This window comes from Anomaloglossus baeobatrachus, chromosome 9 (assembly GCF_048569485.1).
Source record: "Anomaloglossus baeobatrachus isolate aAnoBae1 chromosome 9, aAnoBae1.hap1, whole genome shotgun sequence".
In the NCBI taxonomy this organism is placed as follows: domain Eukaryota; kingdom Metazoa; phylum Chordata; class Amphibia; order Anura; family Aromobatidae; genus Anomaloglossus; species Anomaloglossus baeobatrachus.
The window spans coordinates 213,447,474-213,472,829 of record NC_134361.1 but is presented as its reverse complement, the minus strand read 5'-3'; the positions used below and the strand labels follow the sequence as shown (position 1 = coordinate 213,472,829).

At 50.8% G+C, this 25,356-nt stretch overlaps 1 protein-coding gene across 1 annotated transcript; it reads right to left on the bottom strand.

Annotated features, from left to right (window-relative positions):
• Positions 1-1,318: 1,318 nt before the first annotated feature.
• MAMDC4 (MAM domain containing 4) lies at positions 1,319-21,735 on the bottom strand. Its single transcript, XM_075324415.1, is given in 33 exon segments — positions 1,319-1,577; positions 1,759-1,870; positions 2,342-2,469; positions 2,606-2,740; positions 2,817-2,966; positions 3,091-3,181; positions 3,548-3,681; positions 3,771-3,908; positions 3,982-4,201; positions 4,307-4,428; positions 4,574-4,708; positions 4,783-4,890; positions 4,969-5,071; positions 6,928-7,058; positions 7,136-7,264; positions 7,529-7,600; positions 7,817-7,894; positions 8,906-8,990; positions 9,141-9,311; positions 10,932-10,970; positions 10,972-11,015; positions 11,454-11,570; positions 11,872-11,991; positions 15,703-15,787; positions 15,863-15,885; positions 15,888-15,987; positions 15,989-16,005; positions 16,073-16,198; positions 16,281-16,344; positions 16,346-16,455; positions 16,534-16,588; positions 16,590-16,630; positions 21,625-21,735. Coding segments are annotated over 33 exon segments (3,426 nt in total). The 5' UTR covers positions 21,674-21,735; the 3' UTR covers positions 1,319-1,383.
• Positions 21,736-25,356: the final 3,621 nt, after the last annotated feature.

Genomic DNA, 25,356 nt, shown 5'->3' with positions numbered 1-25,356 from the left:
CGTAAATTTCATATGCAAACTTCCTTCAACCTGTCTTTACGCTAACCACAAGTTTCCTGTAAGTGGAACTGTAAATGTTACTTCTTTTATCTTCAAAACTGCTTCAGAAACCTGTGTGACATGTATTACTTGGTATTAGTGAAATATTATCCAAAGGACATCTTCTTTGATACTGAATTATTGATGGATCAAATAATATCTGGGATCACTCCTATCTTATGATTATGATTCCTATCTAATTACATTCAAACTTCAGTCATATCACATTGGTATCACAGTTGTGAACACATTTGGACTGGGTTCTGGTTTGGGACTCCCTATTGTGCCCAGTGCTGGTAGTGGAGTTGGTCTGCTTAACAGAAGCCAGACAGCTGATGGTGATTGGCAATCAGGTTGTTTAGACTGGGCCTGTATAACAGTAGTTATCTCTTGGTCTGTGCCGGTGATCAATGTGGTCTCCTGTGGTGCTGTGGACATTCTGAAGTCTGCCCTATCTTCTGTTTCTACCTGAGCTCCTAACAGATAAGTTGCTCTTTGTACCTCTGCTGGTTTTGTTTCCATTTTCCTGTTTATTTTGAAGGTACTAAGGCTTGTCTCCTGATTTTTCGCCTGTGGAGTTGGATCTTTGCCTGCTGGTAATGTCTGTGTACTTTGCTCCATATTATGCAATATATTTGTGTTTTATCATGCTTGGTACTAATTTCAGTCCTTCCTCCTATATTAGTGTTTTGCTTGGATCCCAGTAACACTAGAGTACTGATATAGTGGGGGAGAGATCGTGTGGTCTCAGCTTTTTTCCCATCAGGTGTTTTTTGGTTTTTTTTTAGGGTACTGCACGGCTACAGACAGTGTTCTTTTCTGTCCTTTGCTATATAGCTAGTTTGGGCCTCATCTTTGCTGAATCTGTTTTCTGCCTGTGTACTGTGTTTCATCTTGTCTCCCCGGCTTTATATGTTTGGGGGCTCTCTATATCTTTGGGAACTGCTCTGAGGCAGATTTGCTATCGGTATTTTTCTTCCTTTAGGAAGAATTAGTTCTCCGGCTGTGTCGAGGCGACCAGGTCATTGTAGGCTCGTTCCATGGCTACTTCTAGTTGTGTCGTCAGTGTGAGGTCTGCAGTCAGCTGAGTTTCCAACCACTCTGGTGATTCTCTGGATTTCCTAGTTTTTGCCCTCCCTTTTTTTTTTTATCCTCCTCGGTCACTGAATCATAACGCCCCCTGGTAGTGAGTGGGAGTTAGGATGGAGCTCGCTGTATGGCATTAGGACCCCGGTGATTTGTGGGTGGACGGGTGGATCTGCTGCACAATAAGAGACGCTTTCCATAGACAGGATTTATTGGACAGTAAAGCATGGACTGATTTTGCAGCATATTTTGGTTTTCTCAACCCTCTGAAGAGTCGATATCATACGACACGTTATCGAAACCCTCGATGTCGTCGGCTTCTTCCGGCAGTGATGGATCGGCGAGCCTATTCCTCCTCCATCTGCGGTACAGGAGGAAGACGAGCAGCAGACACAGCGCGGCGATGAGCACTCCGATGACGATGGCCCAGGTCCGACCCGAATTGTCTTTACCTGAAAGAACACGTTCTGCTGAGAGCTCGGCCGGAAGGTGAACCATCAGTATTTAGAACTATAGTGAGTGGGCACTGCGGCAGATGACAGCGCTGCCAGCCATCCATACTGCGGTGGGGAAGGGGCCTGGCTTATATTAGTGACTGTACTGGAAATGAGCATCCTCGGGGTGGGTGCTTACCTTTTGGAGTCTCTACGACACTGCTGCAGAGCCTGTCCGGGGTGTACGTCAGGTCATCCAGAGAGATGACGGCAGAGTGTGGGCGACTGCCCTTCACTGCCTCAAATATAATCTGTAAAGAGAAAGAACGTGAGCTGCTGCCGGCTGACCACACCGGCCCGGCTGCTGGAGGACGTTGCCTGACCGCACCGGCCCGGCTGCTGCAGGACGTTGGCTGCCGGCTGAGCGCACCGGCCCGGCTGCTGCAGGACGTTGGCTGAGCGCACCGGCCCAGCTGCTGCAGGACGTTGGCTGAGCGCACCGGCCCGGCTGCTGCAGGACGTTGGCTGAGCGCACCGGCCCGGCTGCTGCAGGGCGTTGGCTGAGCGCACCGGCCCGGCTGCTGCAGGGCGTTGGCTGAGCGCACCGGCCCGGCTGCTGCAGGACGTTGGCTGAGCGCACCGGCCCGGCTGCTGCAGGACGTTGGCTGAGCGCACCGGCCCGGCTGCTGCAGGACGTTGGCTGAGCGCACCGGCCCGGCTGCTGCAGGACGTTGGCTGAGCGCACCGGCCCCCCTGCTGCAGGACTGCACCGGCCAGCCTACCTGAAACTCCCCGGTGCTGTTCAGCTGCAGCTTCTCTTCCTGCCAGTCTCCGCTGTGATACCCGTGTAGTGCCCATACGGGCAGCAGCCCCTGAGCTCCGGTCACATACAGGACCATCTCCCCCAGATCTGCAAACAAAAGAGGAAACGAGTAGTGCCAAATCTGGTACAGGGTAGGACGTCAGGTTAGGAGTCACAGCCTGGAACCGTGCTGTGGATGGTTATAGTGGGTAATGGAGGCCGACCACTAGTGCACGTGACTTACGGTAATGGTCCGAGGAGTCTGTGCGGTAGGAGAAGGTGAAGCAGGATCCCGCAGTCGCTGACAGGTGCTCACTGAGCAGCCAGGCGGATGTCCCCTCGGCATGCAGCGCCCCCGTGTCCACAAAGGCGTAGTGTCCTGCCGGATCATTACATTGTGGGGTCAGATATTAAAGGGGCTCTCTAGATTGCTCTCACTAGGCTGTGCACCTCACCCTCTGCAGAGCCCAGGCTGTGATCCTTCTCCGGAGCAGCGCTCGGCTTGTTTATGGCTCCTCCGTTCGTCCAGTCCCAGTCGTATGTATCCATGAAGGGAATGTGGACATTGCTCCAAGAACACGACCCCGATTCAAAGTCACAAGATGCTGCAAAAGAGAACAGTTTATGGCAGTGAAGACTCACAGTATTACCAGATAGTGCCACTGCCTCATCAGTGGGAGTGCCCATGATGAATGGACGAGAGTACCTGTATGACGATGGATACGGTACCTGATTCTGGACAGGAGTGATGGGCGATGTGAATGTCGTCCACAGCGATGTAAGAACGATCTCCCCCTGCACCAACCGCCTCCAAGAGCAACTACAAGAAGGAGGACTGAGTCAGCGCCCAACGAGGGAGCGGACGGGAGTCGGCGCCCAACGAGGGAGCGGACTGAGTCGGTGCCCAACGAGGGAGCGGACGGTGTCGGCGCCCAACGAGGGAGCGGACGGTGTCGGCGCCCAACGAAGGAACGGATACAGCTGTTCCTGTACACTGTCACCGGATGGCCGGTTGCACTTCCATCTCATTATTTCAAGCTGCCGTCCAATATTAAACTGTGCCACAACAGATCTATAGATGGTTTCTGCTACTGCAGCTCAACTTTATTAACCTGCTCCACCAGGAGCCACCTGTAGCCGGAGGTGGCGCTGAACCTGCCAGATGGATGCTCTGCATCTGCATTACCTTCCATTGCACCTCGGCCTGCAGAGCTGCGCTCCCGTACCGCCAGCTGCCTGGTTTTGCATCTGAGATCCGCAGAATTTCTCTCTTAACTTTCTTCTTTCCATTGTCATCCTCAATAGACACGATGAACGTTCCTGCCGAATTCACACAGACACACGTACGATATTACCATTGATATGGTGCCAGCCGGGGGTGATCGTGTGCCCGCAGCTCGTGTACTGACCTGGGCTGGTGCCCCCCATCTGGTACCAGAAGCTCAGGCAGCCGAGGTGCGGCCGGGCATTGTACACGCTGGACGTTAGAAGCGCAGACGACTTCTTGGGCAGGTTACCGTTGCTGGTGTCCACCGCCATGTAGTGCCCTGCGGATACCAACATACATATATAGCTGTGTCTGTGCCGCTCAGCCACCGTCTGCGCAGGCGCAGCTCGTACCTGTAAAGCTCTGCAGGGTGTGATCGTAGGACGGGCCCGGCTGGTGGCTGAAGGGGACGTTCTGGTGTAACTGCCACTTATATGTCCCCTCGGAGGAAAAGCCGCAGGATCCAGCCTCAAAAGAGCAGCGGGTGGGCGCAGCGCAGGGGCCGCTCATCACCGTGATGTCATCGATGGCGATGTGGCCGATGGAGCCGTCACGCACCACCTCGAAGATGAGCTGAGACATGAATGAAGATCAGTATAATGACCTGTAATAGATCGGGGCACCACGTCCTCGGCGGCACAGGACCATGTGCCAAGAATGCGCCTCCCGGTCACGTACCTCGTACTTCTTGCTTGTGAGTGTCACCATTTCCTGGTGCCACCGATTCCCTCGGGTTCCCGTGCTCGTCCAGAGTAACTTTTCTTCCCCTCCGTCATATTTGCTGTACAGGTTTAGGGTGCCTGGATTCCCCCCAGAAATAAAGGATTTATTAGTGACTGTATGGCGGTCCGCCTTGTTTCTTCATTGCAGACTGACATCTGACAAGACTACTGCGGTCAGCAAAAGTTTGTGCACCCCACGCAAGCCGGGGCGTAACATCCTCACCTGTGTCAGGGCCAAACATTCTGTAGTAGAAGGACAGGCAGGAGGTGTCAGATGCCACAGATTTGGGGTAGGACAACAGACGAGCCTTCGTACCACGATCCGAGCGAGACCCCCCAGCCACAAACATATAACCACCTGCGGAAGAAAGAAGCTTAGTGCGGCCACAACCATCCGGAGTGGACAGACGGGCCGGCGGCGGAGCAGCTCACCCTGCCCTGTTGTGTGGTCGGATAAAGTGCCCGTCTCCCAGTCAATCTCGTCTCTTGTATCTTGATGCCAACCGCACGGCCCGGTCTCAAAATTACAAGTCACCGGCGCTGAAAATCCAGAAAAACAATAACGATAAATACAAATCTGCTTCACCCCAACACGTACAACCGCCCAGCGTTCCTTACCGTCCTCAGCCGCCTCCTTCTCGCAGCTGAAAACCTTTATCTCACTCACTGCAGCGCTCCAGTTCCCAAAAACTCCGGGGTCCACGGCTCCCGCCAGAACCAGCTACAAGGGGCAGAGAAACTCCAGGATCAATACTGCCCCCATCATATATACACTGGAGAAATACCGCGCATTATATACACATACATGGAGCCCCAAGGTGTAAACACGCACAGGCGCCTACATATACTGAGGACGGAGGCAACCGGCGGTCACTGAGGACAGAGATGACTGGCGGTCACCGAATACTGAGGACAGAGGCGACAGGCAGTCACTGAGGGCGGAGGAGACGGGCTGTCACCGAATACTAAGGATGGAGGAGACAGGCGGTCACCGAATACTGAGGACAGAGGCGACGGGCAGTCACTGAGGACGGAGGAGACGGGCTGTCACCGAATACTAAGGATGGAGGAGACTGGTGGTCACTGAATACTGAGGACAGAGGAGACGGGCGTTCACTGAATACTGAGGACGGAGGAGACGGGCGTTCACTGAATACTAAGGACGGAGGAGACGGGCGGTCACTGAATACTGAGGACGGAGGAGACGGGCGGTCACTGAATACTGAGGACGGAGGAGGCGGGCAGTCACTGAATACTGAGGACGGAGGAGACGGGCGGTCACCGAATACTGAGGACAGAGGCGACGGGCAGTCACTGAGGACGGAGGAGATGGGCTGTCACCGAATACTAAGGATGGAGGAGACAGGTGGTCACTGAATACTGAGGACAGAGTAGACGGGCGTTCACTGAATACTGAGGACGGAGGAGACGGGCGTTCACTGAATACTGAGGACGGAGGAGACGGGCGTTCACTGAATACTGAGGACGGAGGAGACGGGCGGTCACTGAATACTGAGGACGGAGGAGACGGGCGGTCACTGAATACTGACGACGGAGGAGACGGGCGGTCACTGAATACTGACGACGGAGGAGACGGGCGGTCACTGAATACTGACGACGGAGGAGACGGGCGGTCACTGAATACTGAGGACGGAGGAGACGGGCGGTCACTGAATACTGAGGACGGAGGAGACGGGCGGTCAGTGAATACTGAGGACGGAGGAGACGGGCGGTCACTGAATACTGAGGACGGAGGAGACGGGCGGTCACTGAATACTGAGGACGGAGGAGACGGGCGGTCACTGAATACTGAGGACGGAGGAGACGGGCGGTCACTGAATACTGAGGACGGAGGAGACGGGCGGTCACTGAATACTGAGGACGGAGGAGACGGGCGGTCACTGAATATTGAGGACGGAGGAGACGGGCTATCACTGAATACTGAGGATGGAGGAGACGGGCGGTCACTGAATACTGAGGACGGAGGAGACGGGCGGTCACTGAATACTGAGGACGGAGGAGACGGGCGGTCACTGAATACTGAGGACGGAGGAGACGGGCGGTCACTGAATACTGAGGACGGAGGAGACGGGCGGTCACTGAATATTGAGGACGGAGGAGACGGGCTATCACTGAATACTGAGGATGGAGGAGATGGGCGGTCACTGAAAGGACGAAGGTGACGGACGGTCCCCAGATACTGAGGACAGAGGAGACGGGCTGTCACTGAATACTGAGGATGGAGGAGACGGGCGGTCACTGAATACTGAGGACGGAGGAGACGGGCGGTCACCGAATACTGAGGACGGAGGAGATGAGCAATCACTGAATACTGAGGATGGAGGAGACAGGCAGTCACTGAATACTGAGGATGGAGGAGACGGGCTGTCACTGAATACTGAGGATGGAGGAGACGGGCGGTCACTGAATACTGAGGACGGAGGAGACGGGCGGTCACTGAATACTGAGGACGGAGGAGACGGGCGGTCACCGGATACAGAGGGGACTTGCATTTCTCTCTTGTTCATTGATAACCGTCCACTATTCGCTCTTCTACACAAGTTCCTCGTCTGTTACCTGGAAGTTTTGCGGTTGTTCTCTCAGACGGATCAGAACAGTTGTCCACTCCTTGCTCTTTTCTCCACGACTCTGCCAGACGTGTGAGTGCGCATCGAGCTGCGGATCCCACACACTTAGAGAGACGAAGCCTAAAACAGACAGGGACACGGCTCTCAGGACCTGTTTATATTTACACCACAGCAGAGGATGGCGGCACAATACTGACCTGCAGGACCAGTGTGGAGGTAGTACGTCATGTTAATACAGGACGGGGCGGCGGGGCACAGGACGGGGCTGAGGGATACGGCGTCAGTCTTTAAATTCCCCTCCGCTTTCAGCAGGGTCAGGGGGGGGCCTAAAAGAGAATTAAAAAAAATCATCAGCTGCAGTATGTACCTCGGGGGTCCGGATCTCGGCAGCTGCCCTGACACCCCCTGGCTTTTATACGGGTCTTGGATAGGAAGGAAATATTGATTTGTGATTTCATGGAATATTTTTAACCTATTACGAAAATAGAGGTGGAATTACGGATCCGTAAAGAATGGCGTCCACATAGAAGACGCAGAATGATGCAGCCATGGAAGGGCCCAGCAGATGGGGTCATTATAGGGGTCTTTACCTGTAGTTGACAGTCCCCATTTGTACGCCCCGATACTGACATCCGTCCATCCGACAACACTGCTCCTATTTGCTGTAGAAAAAAAAAAATCATAGCCAAAAAAAAGAAACATCAGGTCCCTCATCCCCTTATTGTGCACATGGCCCCTACTCTGCAGTGACCACTGCGGGGGGCACCCCACAACTTCCACAAAAATCTCGTAATGGTGACTTTTGTAGGACACACCATCACTTTAGGATAGGTGGAGGTAATGAACGCACCCGAGTGCTGCATAGAGGGTCGTCCTACCTGGTGTACAAGCTTCCCTCACACTCCGGACCGCGCCGTCCAACCGGGCCGAGGACTTCACCGATCCTGCGGATTCATCTGCAAAATCGATGGACATCATTACAGGGTGATGCAGGAATACGGGGGACGAGACCCCTGGACAAACATACTACAAATACAGTGAGCAATGGAGCTTTGCGGTGGATGTGCCCTCAACCCTAAAATCTGAAGCTTGGGTTTTTTTATATTACTTTGGAAAAAATCGGCAGCATCTGGTGATGATGGGGATGACAAGCATCAGCGTCGGATGATGACGGGGATGACAAGCATCAGCGTCGGATGATGACGGGGATGACAAGCATCAGCGTCGGATGATGACGGGGATGACAAGCATCAGCGTCGGATGATGATGGGGATGACAAGCATCAGCGTTGGGGGATGATGGGGATGACAAGCACCAGGTGGAGCCATGAAGGGGATGACAAACATCAGTGTCGGATGATGACGGGGATGACAAGCATCAGCGATGGGCAATGACGGGGATGATAAGCATCAGCGATGGGCAATGACGGGGATGATGGCGATGATGGGGGTGACAAGCATCAGGTGGAGCCATGAAGGAGATGACAAGCATCAGCGTGGTGATGATGAGGATGACAAGCATCAGCGTTGGGGGATGATGGGGATGACCAGCATCAGCGTCGGGTGAGGATGACAAGCATCAGGCGGAGCCATGAAGGGGATGACAAGCATCAGCGTTGGGGGATGACAAGCATCAGTGTCGCGGGATGATAAGCATCAGCGTTGGGCGATGATGGGGATGACAAGCATCAGGTGAAGCCATGAAGGGGATGACAAGCATCAGCGTCGGGTGATGACGGGGATGACAAGCATCAGTGTTGGGTGATGATGGGGATGACAAGCATCAGGTGAAGCCATGAAAGGAACCATGTTGGCGAGGGGCAGATACAGCGGTGCACGAAGGTATCACTGGCCGCATGTGCTGGAGATTGGATAGGACATTGGAAGCGAGCCGGAGGCGAAAACTCAGGTCCGATGCTGCACCCATCATCACTGCGAAAATTAAAGTACTGATGAATCGGCACCTACTCTTCACCGCGCACCCAGGAGACAGGATCAGATCGTCCACTGCTAGGACGCCGGCCGCGCCGTCACCAGAGCCCTCAATAAAAACCTGGGAAGAAAAAGAATAAAACGCGTCAGTAAGAAGCAGCCAGCGAGTAAGGAAAAGCGGCCATCAGCGGGGACAGCGGCTTTAATCATCACATCCCTAGAGGATGCCGACGAGCCGGAGGCATCACCATCCAGGGACAGCGAGGATCACCTGGAATGACTGGTTGGACGGAGGAAAGGAGACTTTCTCCCGGATCCACAGGGCGCCCCTCCGGCCGAGCAGCTTTAACTCTACGTTGTCCTTCTGTTCGGAGCCAGTGAGGCGATAACCCACGGAGAGCGAGGCCACGTCAGATCCATCCATGTAATAATAAAACACGAGCTGCAGGGGCAAAGCCACAATCAGAAGACCCCCAGTCACTGCCCTACTGACACAGCAGAGGGTCCCATCTGTACGGCGACCCCCAGTCACTGCCCTACTGACACAGCAGAGGGTCCCATCTGTACGGAGACGCCCAGTCACTGCCCTACTGACACAGCAGAGGATCCCATCTGTACAGAGACCCCCAGTCACTGCCCTACTGACACAGCAGAGGGTCTCATCTGTACAGAGACCCCCAGTCACTGCCCTACTGACACAGCAGAGGGTCCCATCTGTACGGAGACCACCAGTCACTGCCCTACTGACACAGCAGAGGGTCCCATCTGTACGGAGACGCCCAGTCACTGCCCTACTGACACAGCAGAGGGTCCCATCTGTACGGAGACCCCCAGTCACTGCCCTACTGACACAGCAGAGGATCCCATCTGTACAGAGACCCCCAGTCACTGCCCTACTGACACAGCAGAGGGTCTCATCTGTACAGAGACCCCCAGTCACTGCCCTACTGACACAGCAGAGGGTCCCATCTGTACGGAGACCACCAGTCACTGCCCTACTGACACAGCAGAGGGTCCCATCTGTACGGAGACCCCCAGTCACTGCCCTACTGACACAGCAGAGGGTCCCATCTGTACGGAGACCCCCAGTCACTGCCCTACTGACACAGCAGAGGGTCCCATCTGTACGGAGACCCCCAGTCACTATCCTACTGACACAGCAGAGGGTCCCATCTGTACGGCGACCCCCAGTCACTGCCCTACTGACACAGCAGAGGGTCCCATCTGTACGGAGACCCCCAGTCACTGCCCTACTGACACAGCAGAGGGTCCCATCTGTACGGAGACCCCCAGTCACTGCCCTACTGACAGCAGAGGGTCCCATCTGTACGGAGACCCCCAGTCACTGCCCTACTGACACAGAAGAGGGTCCCATCTGTACGGAGACCCCCAGTCACTGCCCTACTGACACAGCAGAGGGTCCCATCTGTACAGAGACCCCCAGTCACTGCCCTACTGACACAGCAGAGGGTCCCATCTGTACGGAGACCCCCGGTCACTGCCCGACTGACACAGCAGAGGGTCCCATCTGTACAGAGACCCCCAGTCACTGCTCTACTGACACAGCAGAGGGTCCCATCTGTACGGAGACCCCCAGTCACTGCCCTACTGACACAGAAGAGGGTCCCATCTGTACGGAGACCCCCGGTCACTGCCCGACTGACACAGCAGAGGGCCCCATCTGTACGGAGACCCCCAGTCACTGCCCTACTGACACAGCAGAGGGTCCCATCTGTACGGAGACCCCCCAGTCACTGCCCTACTGACACAGCAGAGGGTCCCACCTGTACGGAGACCCCCATAGACTGCAATGCATCGTATAAAGCCCCATGGAGGCGACAACTGTTTACATCCACTGAGATCCATCATGGCCGTCCCCATATCATTCAGTACTGGGGGTCAGTAAGGGGGTGTTACATGGGGGCAGCATTAGGCAGATTGGGCTCGTCCGATCGGGGTCTGGGCTACTGACGTCTCTACACCTCCAGACCCAACCCACGGACTTCAGGGTCTGAGACCCCCACAACAGGGGATAATGGGGCATAATAGGACGGTGACATACGTAGCAGGGGTCCGTGCCGTCAGCCCGCACCGGGGGGGCCCTCCAGCCTGTGAGCGCCGCTCTGAGGAGCCCGAAGGAAAAAACCTAGAATAAAGGGAAATACAAAATAATGAAACTAATTATTGTAAAATTATCGGACCCCCGACCCCCAAACACCAAAGAGAGAGGCACAGAGGACTACAACCCCATCATATAATGACAACTTGTTCTGCTGAGCTGTATCTAATCCTCTCCTGTGTGATACTGTCTGCTGAGCTGTGTATCTAATCCTCTCCTGTGTGATACTGTCTGCTGAGCTGTGTATCTAATCCTCTCCTGTGTGATACTGTCTGCTGAGCTGTGTACCTAATCCTCTCCGGTGTGATACTGTCTGCTGAGCTGTGTATCTAATCCTATCCCGTGTGATACTGTCTGCTGAGCTGTGTATCTAATCCTCTCCTGTGTGATACTGTCTGCTGAGCCGTGTATCTAATCCCCTCCTGTGATACTGTGTGCTGAGCTGTATCTAAGCAGTGCGGTCACCTGCTCGGCTGTTGGTGGAGTGGTCTCGCTCCGGCTCCCCGTTATACCCGTCCACTCGCTCCCATGTGGAGTTCCATGTACACGGATCTTTCTCAAAGCTGCAGGACTGGAAAGTGTCTAAAAGGAGAATGACAGGAGGAACAATAGAGGAACACGAGAAGCAATATGGCCGAAAGGAGGCGGCACCTCATCCTGCAGAGCCCTCCATCCGCTGTGTGCGGGGGGCTGTGCTCCAGTACTACGGCTGATATTGGGGGATACGGAGTGCTCCACGCGAGTCACCCCGAATATATCCCATGAATTCAGGTCATCGAGCGCTTCCCGGAGCATCCAATGTCACTGAGCGCCAGACACCAACGCACAGCGCCAAACCCAGAGACCACCCGGCCCCCCATATATATAATGTGCAGAAACTCACCGCAGCCGACCTCATCCGAACCATCACCACAGTCATCAGTGCCGTCACACCGAGCGCCCGCATCTACGCAACTACCGCGAACACAGCGCTCCTGCCCGTGCCCACACACCGCCTGCAACGCTGAGAGCGGGAATCACAGCACAGAGGCAGTATTATAGCACTTATATTCTTCTACATAGGAGGCAGTATTATAGTAGATATATTCTTGTATATAGGGGCAGTATTATAGTAGTTATATTCTTCTACATAGGAGGCAGTATTATAGTAGTTATATTCTTGTATATAGGGGCAGTATTATAGTAGTTATATTCTTCTACATAGGAGGCAGTATTATAGTAGATATATTCTTGTATATAGGGGCAGTATTATAGTAGTTATATTCTTGTACATAGAGGCAGTATTATAGTAGTTATATTCCTGTATATAGAGGCAGTATTATAGCACTTATATTCTTCTACATAGGAGGCAGTATTATAGTAGTTATATTCTTGTATATAGGGGCAGTATTATAGTAGTTATATTCTTGTATATAGAGGCAGTATTATAGCACTTATATTCTTCTACATAGGAGGCAGTATTATAGTAGTTATATTCTTGTATATAGGGGCAGTATTATAGTAGTTATATTCTTGTATATAGAGGCAGTATTATAGCACTTATATTCTTCTACATAGGAGGCAGTATTATAGTAGTTATATTCTTGTATATAGGGGCAGTATTATAGTAGTTATATTCTTGTACATAGGGGGAGTATTATAGTAGTTATATTCTTGTACATAGGGGCAGTATTATAGTAGTTATATTCTTTTACATAGGGGCAGTATTATAGTAGTTATATTCTTGTACATAGGGGGAGTATTATAGTAGTTATATTCTTTTACATAGGAGCAGTATTATAGTAGTTATATTCTTGTACATAGGGGGAGTATTATAGTAGTTATATTCTTGTATATAGGAGCAGTATTATAGTAGTTATATTCTTGTACATAGGGGGCAGTATTATAGTAGTTATATTCTTGTATATAGGAGCAGTATTATAGTAGTTATATTCTTGTACATAGGGGGCAGTATTATAGTAGTTATATTCTTGTACATAGGGGGAGTATTATAGTAGTTATATTCTTGTACATAGGGGGCAGTATTATAGTAGTTATATTCTTGTATATAGGAGCAGTATTATAGTAGTTATATTCTTGTACATAGGGGCAGTATTATAGTAGTTATATTCTTGTACATAGGGGGCAGTATTATAGTAGTTATATTCTTGTACATAGGGGGCAGTATTATAGTAGTTATATTCTTGTACATAGGGGGCAGTATTATAGTAGTTATATTCTTGTACATAGGGGGCAGTATTATAGTAGTTATATTCTTGTACATAGGGGGAGTATTATAGTAGTTATATTCTTGTACATAGGGGGCAGTATTATAGTAGTTATATTCTTGTACATAGGGGGCAGTATTATAGTAGTTATATTCTTGTACATAGGGGCAGTATTATAGTAGTTATATTCTTGTACATAGGGGCAGTATTATAGTAGTTATATTCTTGTATATAGGAGCAGTATTATAGTAATTATATTCTTGTACATAGGGGGGCAGTATTATAGTAGTTATATTCTTGTATATAGGGGCAGTATTATAGTAGTTATATTCTTGTACATAGGGGGCAGTATTATAGTAGTTATATTCTTGTACATAGGGGGCAGTATTATAGTAGTTATATTCTTGTACATAGGGGCAGTATTATAGTAGTTATATTCTTGTACATAGGGGCAGTATTATAGTAGTTATATTCTTGTACATAGGGGCAGTATTATAGTAGTTATATTCTTGTATATAGGAGCAGTATTATAGTAATTATATTCTTGTACATAGGGGGGCAGTATTATAGTAGTTATATTCTTGTATATAGGGGCAGTATTATAGTAGTTATATTCTTGTACATAGGGGGGCAGTATTATAGTAGTTATATTCTTGTACATAGGGGGCAGTATTATAGTAGTTATATTCTTGTACATAGGGGCAGTATTATAGTAGTTATATTCTTGTACATAGGGGCAGTATTATAGTAGTTATATTCTTGTACATAGGGGGAGTATTATAGTAGTTATATTCTTGTATATAGGAGCAGTATTATAGTAGTTATATTCTTGTACATAGGCGGCAGTATTATAGTAGTTATATTCTTGTACATAGGGGGAGTATTATAGTAGTTATATTCTTGTACATAGGGGGCAGTATTATAGTAGTTATATTCTTGTACATAGGGGGCAGTATTATAGTAGTTATATTCTTGTACATAGGGGCAGTATTATAGTAGTTATATTCTTGTACATAGGGTGCAGTATTATAGTAGTTATATTCTTGTATATAGGGGCAGTATTATAGTAGTTATATTCTTGTACATAGGGGCAGTATTATAGTAGTTATATTCTTGTACATAGGGGGAGTATTATAGTAGTTAATATTCTTGTACATAGGGGGCAGTATTATAGTAGTTATATTCTTGTACATAGGGGGCAGTATTATAGTAGTTATATTCTTGTACATAGGGGCAGTATTATAGTAGTTATATTCTTGTACATAGGGGCAGTATTATAGTAGTTATATTCTTGTACATAGGGGGCAGTATTATAGTAGTTATATTCTTGTACATAGGGGCAGTATTATAGTAGTTATATTCTTGTACATAGGGGCAGTATTATAGTAGTTATATTCTATGTACATAGGGGGCAGTATTATAGTAGTTATATTCTTGTACATAGGGGCAGTATTATAGTAGTTATATTCTTGTACATAGGAGCAGTATTATAGTAGTTATATTCTTGTACATAGGAGCAGTATAATAGTAGTTTTATTCTTGTACATAGGAGGCAGTATTATAGTAGTTATATTCTTGTACATAGGGGGCAGTATTATAGTAGTTATATTCTTGTACATAGGGGGGCAGTATTATAGTAGTTATATTCTTGTACATAGGGGCAGTATTATAGTAGTTATATTCTTGTACATAGGAGCAGTATAATAGTAGTTTTATTCTTGTACATAGGAGGCAGTATTATAGTAGTTATATTCTTGTACATATGGGGCAGTATTATAGTAGTTATATTCTTGTACATAGGGGTAGTATTATAGTAGTTAATTTATATTCTTGTACATAGGGGACAGTATTATAGTAGTTATATTCTTGTACATAGGGGGCAGTATTATAGTAGTTATATTCTTGTACAAAGGGGGCAGTGTTGTAGTAGTTATATTCTTGTACATAGGAGGCAGTATTATAGTAGTTATATTCTTGTACATAGGGGCAGTATTATAGTAGTTATATTCTTGTACATAGGGGCAGTATGATTGTAGTTATATTCTTGTACATAGGGGCAGTATTATAGTAGTTATATTCTTTTACATAGGAGCAGTATTATAGCAGTTATATTCTTGTACATAGGGGCAGTATTATAGTAGTTATATTCTTGTACATAGGGGGGCAGTATTATAGTAGTTATATTCTTGTACATAGGGGGCAGTATTATAGCAGTTATATTCTTATACATAGGGGCAGTATTATAGTAGTTATATTATTGTATATAGGGGGCAGTATTATAGTAGTTATATTCTTGTACATAGGAGCAGTATTATAGTAGTTATACTCTTGTACTTAGGGGCAGTATTATAGTAGTTATATTCTTGTACATAGGAGCAGTATTATAGTAGTTATATTCTTCTACATAGGGGCGGTATTTTTAGTAGATATATTCTTGTACATAGGGGCAGTATTATAGTAGATATATTCATGTACATAGGGGCAGTATTATAGCAGTTATATAATACCTTGGAGACTGCAATGTCGGAATTCCAGATCGTCCACAGCGAGCTCCCCCCGGCTGAGCGCCTCCCGAGATGCCGTCACGATGATCTACAGGACAGACAGGTGATCAGAACGTCACTCGTTAGTCGGGGATCTGTTGTGGGGGGGAAACATGCGTTTTACCTGGAATTCTCCGGGGATCCTGCAGTGTACAGTACCGCTGTCCTCCACGAGTTGGCGCTGCTCCGGCCGCTCTCCCAGGCGGTGTACGTCTGCGTCTGATCCGCGAGCTGCAGGGAGAGGCTCCCCGTTCACCTGCGGGGAATCTGCATACAAGAACTTTTTATACAAAGTCACTAATAGATAAAAGTACATTTTTGGGGGTTATCGCACCTGCAGAGAACATGTGGTAGTGGACGTGGACTTCACACGTGGCGGCGGCGTCTCTCATGACCGGTGACTGCAGCCGCGCAGATACGGCGGATTTACCACTCTGACCCTCCGCCATCATGAACCAACCTGCGGGGAGAAGAGTGGCCCGCCTCGTTAGTAACCGGGGGGGGGGTGGGGGGGTGGGGGGGGGTGCAGTAATGACATTTACCCCATCGGTTACTCAGGGTGTGATCGCTGTGGGGTCGTGACCTCCATACGGGGGAACTCCACTGGGTCTCGCACCCATCGGTAGTCGGAGGTGCTTATATCTCTCCAGCCACAATCATCGTGTTCAAAGTCGCAGCTGAAGGGTCTCCCCCAAACCGGAGAGTCCCGGTGATACCCTGGAGAGAGGAGACGGAGATCACACAGAGGAATACCCCACCCCCCCAAAACCAGGACACAGGGGTCCGATGTCTCACCGCAGCCACGTTCATCTGCGCAGTCCCAGCAGTCACATAGAAAGTTACAGCGGGCTCTCAGTGCGGCCATCACAGGAGGATGAGGAGGAAGGACCCGCTGTGAAGAAAAAGGAGGAGGTCAACAACCACAATGTCCACAATGTTTTGTGCCGAAGATTAAGATTACGGCTCGGCATAGTGCTTGGTGATGTACGGCTCGGCATTGTGCTTGGTGATGTACGGCTCGGCATTGTGCTTGGTGATGTACGGCTCGGCATTGTGCTTGGTGATGTAGGGCTCGGCATTGTGCTTGGTGATGTACGGCTCGGCATTGTGCTTGGTGATGTACGGCTCGGCATTGTGCTTGGTGATGTACGGCTCAGCATTGTGCTTGGTGATGTACGTCTCAGCATTGTGCTTGGTGATGTACAGCTCAGCATTGTGCTTGGTGATGTACGGCTCGGCATTGTGCTTGGTGATGTACGGCTCGGCATTGTGCTTGGTGATGTACGGCTCGGCATTGTGCTTGGTGATGTACGGCTCGGCATTGTGCTTGGTGATGTACGGCTCGGCATTGTGCTTGGTGATGTACGGCTCGGCATTGTGCTTGGTGATGTACGGCTCGGCATTGTGCTTGGTGATGTACGGCTCGGCATTGTGCTTGGTGATGTACGGCTCGGCATTGTGTTTGGTGATGTACGGCTCGGCATTGTGCTTGGTGATGTACGGCTCGGCATTGTGTTTGGTGATGTACGGCTCGGCATTGTGCTTGGTGATGTACGGCTCGGCATTGTGCTTGGTGATGTACGGCTCTACATTGTGCTTGGTGATGTACGGCTCGGCACTGTGCTTGGTGATGTACGGCTCTACATGGTGCTTGGTGATGTACGGCTCGGCATTGTGCTTGGTGATGTACGGCTCTACATTGTGCTTGGTGATGTACGGCTCGGCACTGTGCTTGGTGATGTACGGCTCGGCATTGTGCTTGGTGATGTACGGCTCGGCATTGTGCTTGGTGATGTACGGCTCAGCATTGTGCTTGGTGATGTACGGCTCAGCATTGTGCTTGGTGATGTACAGCTCAGCATTGTGCTTGGTGATGTACGTCTCGGCATTGTGCTTGGTGATGTACGGCTCAGCATTGTGCTTGGTGATGTACGGCTCGGCATTGTGCTTGGTGATGTACGGCTCGGCATTGTGCTTGGTGATGTACGGCTCGGCATTGTGCTTGGTGATGTACGGCTCGGCATTGTGCTCGGTGATGTACGGCTCTGCATTGTGCTCGGTGATGTACGGCTCTGCATTGTGCTTGGTGATGTACGGCTCTGCATTGTGCTTGGTGATGTAGGGCTCGGCATTGTGCTTGGTGATGTACGGCTCGGCATTGTGCTTGGTGATGTACGGCTCGGCATTGTGCTTGGTGGTGTACGGCTCGGCATTGTGCTTGGTGATGTACGGCTCTGCATTGTGCTTGGTGATGTACGGCTCGGCAGTGTGCTTGGTGGTGTACGGCTCGGCATTGTTGCTTGGTGATGTACGGCTCTGCATTGTGCTTGGTGATGTACGGCTCTGCATTGTGCTTGGTGATGTACGGCTCGGCATTGTGCTTGGTGATGTAGGGCTCGGCATTGTGCTTGGGTGATGTACGGCTCTGCATTGTGCTTGGTGATGTACGGCTCGGCATTGTGCTTGGTGATGTAGGGCTCGGCATTGTGCTTGGTGATGTACGGCTCGGCATTGTGCTTGGTGATGTACGGCTCGGCATTGTGCTTGGTGATGTACGGCTCGGCATTGTGCTTGGTGATGTAGGGCTCGGCATTGTGCTTGGTGATGTACGGCTCTGCATTGTGCTTGGTGATGTACGGCTCGGCATTGTGCTTGGTGATGTAGGGCTCGGCATTGTGCTTGGTGATGTAGGGCTCGGCATTGTGCTTGGTGATGTACGGCTCGGCATTGTGCTTGGTGATGTACGGCTCGGCATTGTGCTTGGTGGTGTACGGGCTCGGCATTGTGCTTGGTGATGTACGGCTCTGCATTGTGCTTGGTGATGTACGGCTCGGCAGTGTGCTTGGTGGTGTACGGCTCGGCATTGTGCTTGGTGATGTACGGCTCTGCATTGTGCTTGGTGATGTACGGCTCTGCATTGTGCTTGGTGATGTACGGCTCGGCATTGTGCTTGGTGATGTAGGGCTCGGCATTGTGCTTGGTGATGTACGGCTCTGCATTGTGCTTGGTGATGTACGGCTCGGCATTGTGCTTGGTGATGTACGGCTCGGCATTGTGCTTGGTGATGTACGGCTCGGCATTGTGCTCGGTGATGTACGGCTCGGCATTGTGCTTGGTGATGTACGGCTCTGCATTGTGCTTGGTGATGTAGGGCTCGGCATTGTGCTTGGTGATGTACGGCTCGGCATTGTGCTTGGTGATGTACGGCTCGGCATTGTGCTTGGTGGTGTACGGCTCGGCATTGTGCTTGGTGATGTACGGCTCTGCATTGTGCTTGGTGATGTACGGCTCGGCATTGTGCTTGGTGGTGTACGGCTCGGCATTGTGCTTGGTGATGTACGGCTCTGCATTGTGCTTGGTGATGTAGGGCTCGGCATTGTGCTTGGTGATGTACGGCTCTGCATTGTGCTTGGTGATGTACGGCTCGGCATTGTGCTTGGTGATGTAGGGCTCGGCATTGTGCTTGGTGATGTACGGCTCGGCATTGTGCTTGGTGATGTACGGCTCGGCATTGTGCTTGGTGGTGTACGGCTCGGCAATTGTGCTTGGTGATGTACGGCTCTGCATTGTGCTTGGTGATGGTACGGCTCAGCATTGTGCTTGGTGGTGTACGGCTCGGCATTGTGCTTGGTGATGTACGGCTCTGCATTGTGCTTGGTGATGTACGGCTCTGCATTGTGCTTGGTGATGTACGGCTCGGCATTGTGCTTGGTGATGTACGGCTCTGCATTGTGCTTGTGATGTATGGCTCGCCATTGTGCTTGGTGATGTACGGCTCGGCATTGTGCTTGGTGATGTACGGCTCGGCATTGTGCTTGGTGATGTACGGCTCTGCATTGTGCTTGGTGATGTACGGCTCGGCATTGTGCTTGGTGATGTACGGCTCTGCATTGTGCTTGGTGATGTACGGCTCGGCATTGTGCTTGGTGATGTACGGCTCGGCATTGTGCTTGGTGATGTACGGCTCTGCATTGTGCTTGGTGATGTACGGCTCTGCATTGTGCTTGGTGATGTACGGCTCGGCATTGTGCTTGGTGGTGTACGGCTCGGCATTGTGCTTGGTGATGTACGGCTCTGCATTGTGCTTGGTGATGTAGGGCTCGGCATTGTGCTTGGTGATGTACGGCTCTGCATTGTGCTTGGTGATGTACGGCTCGGCATTGTGCTTGGTGATGTAGGGCTCGGCATTGTGCTTGGTGATGTACGGCTCGGCATTGTGCTTGGTGATGTACGGCTCGGCATTGTGCTTGGTGATGTACGGCTCGGCATTGTGCTTGGTGGTGTACGGCTCGGCATTGTGCTTGGTGATGTACGGCTCTGCATTGTGCTTGGTGATGTACGGCTCAGCATTGTGCTTGGTGGTGTACGGCTCGGCATTGTGCTTGGTGATGTACGGCTCTGCATTGTGCTTGGTGATGTACGGCTCTGCATTGTGCTTGGTGATGTACGGCTCGGCATTGTGCTTGGTGATGTACGGCTCGGCATTGTGCTTAGTGATGTACGGCTCTGCATTGTGCTTGGTGATGTACGGCTCTGCATTGTGCTTGGTGATGTACGGCTCGGCATTGTGCTTGGTGATGTACGGCTCTGCATTGTGCTTGGTGATGTATGGCTCGCCATTGTGCTTGGTGATGTATGGCTCGGCATTGTGCTTGGTGATGTACGGCTCTGCATTGTGCTTGGTGATGTACGGCTCTGCATTGTGCTTGGTGATGTACGGCTCGGCATTGTGCTTGGTGACGTACGGACTCTGCATTGTGCTTGGTGATGTACGGCTCGGCATTGTGCTTGGTGATGTACGGCTCTGCATTGTGCTTGGTGATGTACGGCTCGGCATTGTGCTTGGTGATGTAGGGCTCGGCATTGTGCTTGGTGATGTACGGCTCTGCATTGTGCTTGGTGATGTACGGCTCTGCATTGTGCTTGGTGATGTACGGCTCGGCATTGTGCTTGGTGATGTACGGCTCGGCATTGTGCTTGGTGATGTACGGCTCGGCATTGTGCTTGGTGATGTATGGCTCGGCATTGTGCTTGGTGATGTACGGCTCTGCATTGTGCTTGGTGATGTACGGCTCGGCATTGTGCTTGGTGATGTACGGCTCTCGGCATTGTGCTCGGTGATGTACGGCTCGGCATTGTGCTTGGTGATGTAGGGCTCGGCATTGTGCTTGGTGATGTACGGTCATGAAGCCCCCGGTGGGCAGTATTTGTGCTGATGTTACCAGAGCAGGTCTGGCTTCTGCAGTTATGTGGGTCAGCGGAGTGGTGGAGACTCCTCTGCCCTCTGCTCCTCAGCACTCAGCCCCCCGCTCTGTAACATGATGGGGTCTCCACTTTGTGGCTGAGTTGCTGCGGTTCCTTGCACATCTCGGTAATATCACTCACAGGTGATGGGGAAGATTTGAGAGGAAGAAACATCAGGAACGGACTCGTTACCCTGGAGGCTCCTATTACAGGACGCGCTGGTATCAGTGAGCTCCGCACCACCGGCCGCTGTCCACAGGATTGTATGGGCAGACGGCATGGCGGGGGCTAGTGTTTGTGGGATCGATCATACATCCGGGGGGGGGCTAGCGTTCATAGGATTGATCATACATCCGGGGGGCCGGAGTTTATAGGATCGATCATACGTCCGGGGGGCTAGCATTTGTAGGCTTCATCATACATACAAGTATATGAGGGGGATCCCAGTTTCCCATCCCCCGTGGCCATGAATGAGGCCGGCTTATGCAGCCACCTACAGACGCTGAGTTGAAATACAGCGCCCCCCGTCACTCCTCCATAATACCGCTACACACCATCCATCTCTACCGTGCGATACCGCCACGATTAACCCCTTCAATGCCAGGTAGCCCGGACCGGCGGACCCCTCGCGCCTGGACTTACCTGCGCTGAGCAGAGCGAGCAGGAGCAGGGTGATGTGTGCCCTCCGCATGATGAACTCCAAAGAGGAATCTCTGAGGAAGAGGGAAGTGGACTTTCACCCCCGGCCGAGCCGACGTGTGACGCCCGGGATCTGCAGGAAAGCGCCACAAGAGTAAGGAAGAGCAGGCGGGAGCGAGGACCGCAGCGTAACCGCACCTACACCGGGACAAGAGCGCCACAAGAGTGAGACAGAGCAGGCGGGAGCGAGGACCGCAGCATAACTGCGCCTACATCGGGGAAAGAGCGCCACCTACCAGCCGATAACTACGAAAAATAACAGTGTAGTGACCCCCGGGACTCAGAACATCAGCGGGGACCAGGCCCGGTCTCATCACAGCGGCTCCCCATCATCTCCTATGTAATACACTGCGCTGCCATACCTCTGCTTGCCGTCAGTGAATAGGAAATGTCGCCGACTTACTTCCCAGTTGACGGTTTGCTGAAGCCGATAACCGGTCAATGTGAGGGTTAATTTGTGCCCAAAAAGGTAAAATTCTTCCCACGCAGCGCGTCGTGACCCGACTGTGACACGCACTAGCCCTTACACCACCGACACCGCATCTGACCTTAGCACCAAACTCTGCTACTCAGCCCGGCTGTAAAGCCATAAAATATTGGTTCCAAGAATTTATGATCCAAGTGCGATTGAGAAATGAGCAGCGTCAGGAGGGGGGGGGGATAAAGCTGCCCCACAGCAGCACAGAGGATGTCAGGAGTGCGAGAGGAGGGGGAACTAGAGAGAAAGGACAGAAGGATACAGGGTGGAAGGAGCAGCATCAGGAGGGGGGGAATAAAGCAGCCCCACAGCAGCACAGAGGATGTCAGGAGTGCGAGAGGAGGGGGGGACCTAGAGACAAAGGACAGAAGGATACAGGGTGGAAGGAGCAGCGTCAGGAGGGGGGGAATAAAGCTGCCCCACAGCAGCACAGAGGATGTCAGGAGTGCGAGAGGAGGGGGGACCTAGAGAGAAAGGACAGAAGGATACAGGGTGGAAGGAGCAGCGTTAGGAGGGGGGGAATAAAGCAGCCCCACAGCAGCACAGAGGATGTCAGGAGTGCGAGAGGGGGGGGATCTAGAGAGAAAGGACGGAAGGATACAGAGTGGAAGGGAGCAGTGATCACAGCAGCACAGAGGATGTTAGGAGTATGAAGGGGGGGACCTAGAGAGAAAAAAACAGAAGAGTGGAAGGAGCACTGTCCAAAGGGGGGAATAGAGCAGCCCCACAGCAGCACAGAGGATTTCAGGTGTGAGAGAGGAGGGGGGGACCTAGAGAGGAAGGACAGAAGGATACAGGGTGGAAGAAGCAGTGATCACAGCAGCACAGAGGATTTCAGGAGTGCGAGAGGGGCAGGGACCTAGAGAAAAAGAACAATAATACAGAGTGGAAGGAGCACTGTCCGAAGGGTGGAATAAAGCAGCCCCACAGCAGCACAGAGGATGGCAGGAGGGTGGGGGGGAATCAAGCAGCCCCACAGCAGCACAGAGGATGGAAGGAGTGCGAGAGGAGGGGGGGGAACCTAGAGAGAATGGTCAGAAGGATACAGATAGGAAGGAGCAGTGATCACAGCAGCGCAGAGGATTTCAGAGCAGGAGTAAGAGGGGTAGACCTAGATAGAAAGAACAATGATACAGAGTGGAAAGAGCAGTGTCTGGAGGAGGGGGGAATAAAGCAGCCCCACAGCAGCACAGAGGATTTCAGAACAGGAGTGCGAGAAGGGCAGGGACCTAGAGAGAAAGAACAATGATACAGAGTGGAAGGAGCAGTGATCACAGCAGCACAGAGGATTTCAGGAAAAGAGGGAGGGACGCTAAGGAAGTGATGGACTGTTATATAGAAGGAGCAGTGACGCCAGCAGCACAGAGGATTTCAGGACAGGAGCATGTTGGTCTTGTCGATAGAATGAATGAAGCCTCTCAGGAGGACTGGGCTGAACGTCTTGGCATCCTGCCTTGAGGGGGATCATAGCCAGCCAATGGTAACAGGTGACCCCCCAGCAGCACAGAGTGTTTGCAGGGACACACGTTTGTAATGATTATATATATATATATATATATATATATATATATATATATATATATATATATATATATATATATATATATATATATATATATATACATACACACACACACACACACACACACACACACACACACACAATCTCCCTAACCTGCAGACAGATATCCCCACGGTGTGGACCGCTGCTGTCGCCTCCCCGCAGTCTCTTCCGTCTTATTACTTGCACAGGTTGGCAGAGCTTGACCTCCGGATTCACAGTCCAGAGAGTCAGCGGGAGGTTTCCTGCCCGTCTGTCTGATGCCACCCGCGCCAGCGTAGGAATATACCCACCGACAGAATACAGACTGATGATAAAGCAAACGAGGCGCCGCTCCTGTATTATGGGGTACAGAGATGCCGTAATGGAGCATAAGGCACCCCCTGATGCGCCCATTCCTCTCCAGTCACATCCAAAGCTGCTGGTAACAGAAGTAATCAGTAAAAAAATATGGAGTTTCCTTAGTTGCACACGTATTAATGACAAAGAGCCAGACGATACATCACCAGGACGGGCATTTATTTACATAGGGTTCAGCAATGGCAAAGATCAGACATGGAGGGTCCGGCATAAGGGACACTGTACGCAATACCATAAGGCAATAGTCACTGGTATGAGGGGTCTTACACCCCCCCCTGTTGACTGCAGGCAGTGAAGAAATCCAAAAAAGTACTTGGTCCTGACTATTTCAGTTGCAGCCAGCAGGTGGCGCTGCCCTAATAAAGGATAACTTCACCGCTGCTCACACCGGCCGGGTCACAGCCAATGGGAATGATGCACTAGGCTGGTGAGATAACACACAACGCTGCCCCCTTGGTGAGCAAAGGCTGAACAGGCAGCTTCTCCGTACGTGTGACATCGGCATCAGACAGGTCGCCGGGGGTCCGGGATTCAGTATCCTTCATCTGACCACGTCACTTCATAGTCTGGATACTTCACTTTTATCAACTCCATGGTCGATGCGTGTCTGGCCGACCAAAACCCTGCAGAGGGTGACAGAAAGGAAAGCGAGTGCTGAGCCGTGCGTGATAGAGCAATAGGCCAGAATTACATCCTGTATTATACTCCAGAGCTGCGCTCATATTCTGCTGGTGCAGTCACTGTGTACATACATTACTGATCATGAGTTACCTCCTGTATTATACTCCAGAGCTGCACTCACTATTCTGCTGGTGCAATCACTATATACATACATTACATATCCTGAGTTACATCCTGTATTATACTCCAGAGCTGCGCTCATATTCTGCTGGTGCAGTCACTGTATACATACATTACATTACTGATCCTGAGTTAGCTCCTGTATTATACTCCAGAGCTGCACTCACTATTCTGCTGGTGCAATCACTGTGTACATACATTACATTACTGATCCTGAGTTACATCCTGTATTATACTCAGAGCTGCACTCACTATTCTGCTGTGCAATCACTATATACATACATTACATATCCTGAGTTACATCCTGTATTATACTCAAGAGCTGCACTCACTATTCTGCTGGTGCAATCACTATATACATACATTACATATCCTGAGTTACATCCTGTATTATACTCCAGAGCTGTACTCACTATTCTGCTGCTGCAGTCACTGTGTACATACATTACTGATCCTGAGTTACCTCCTGTATTAT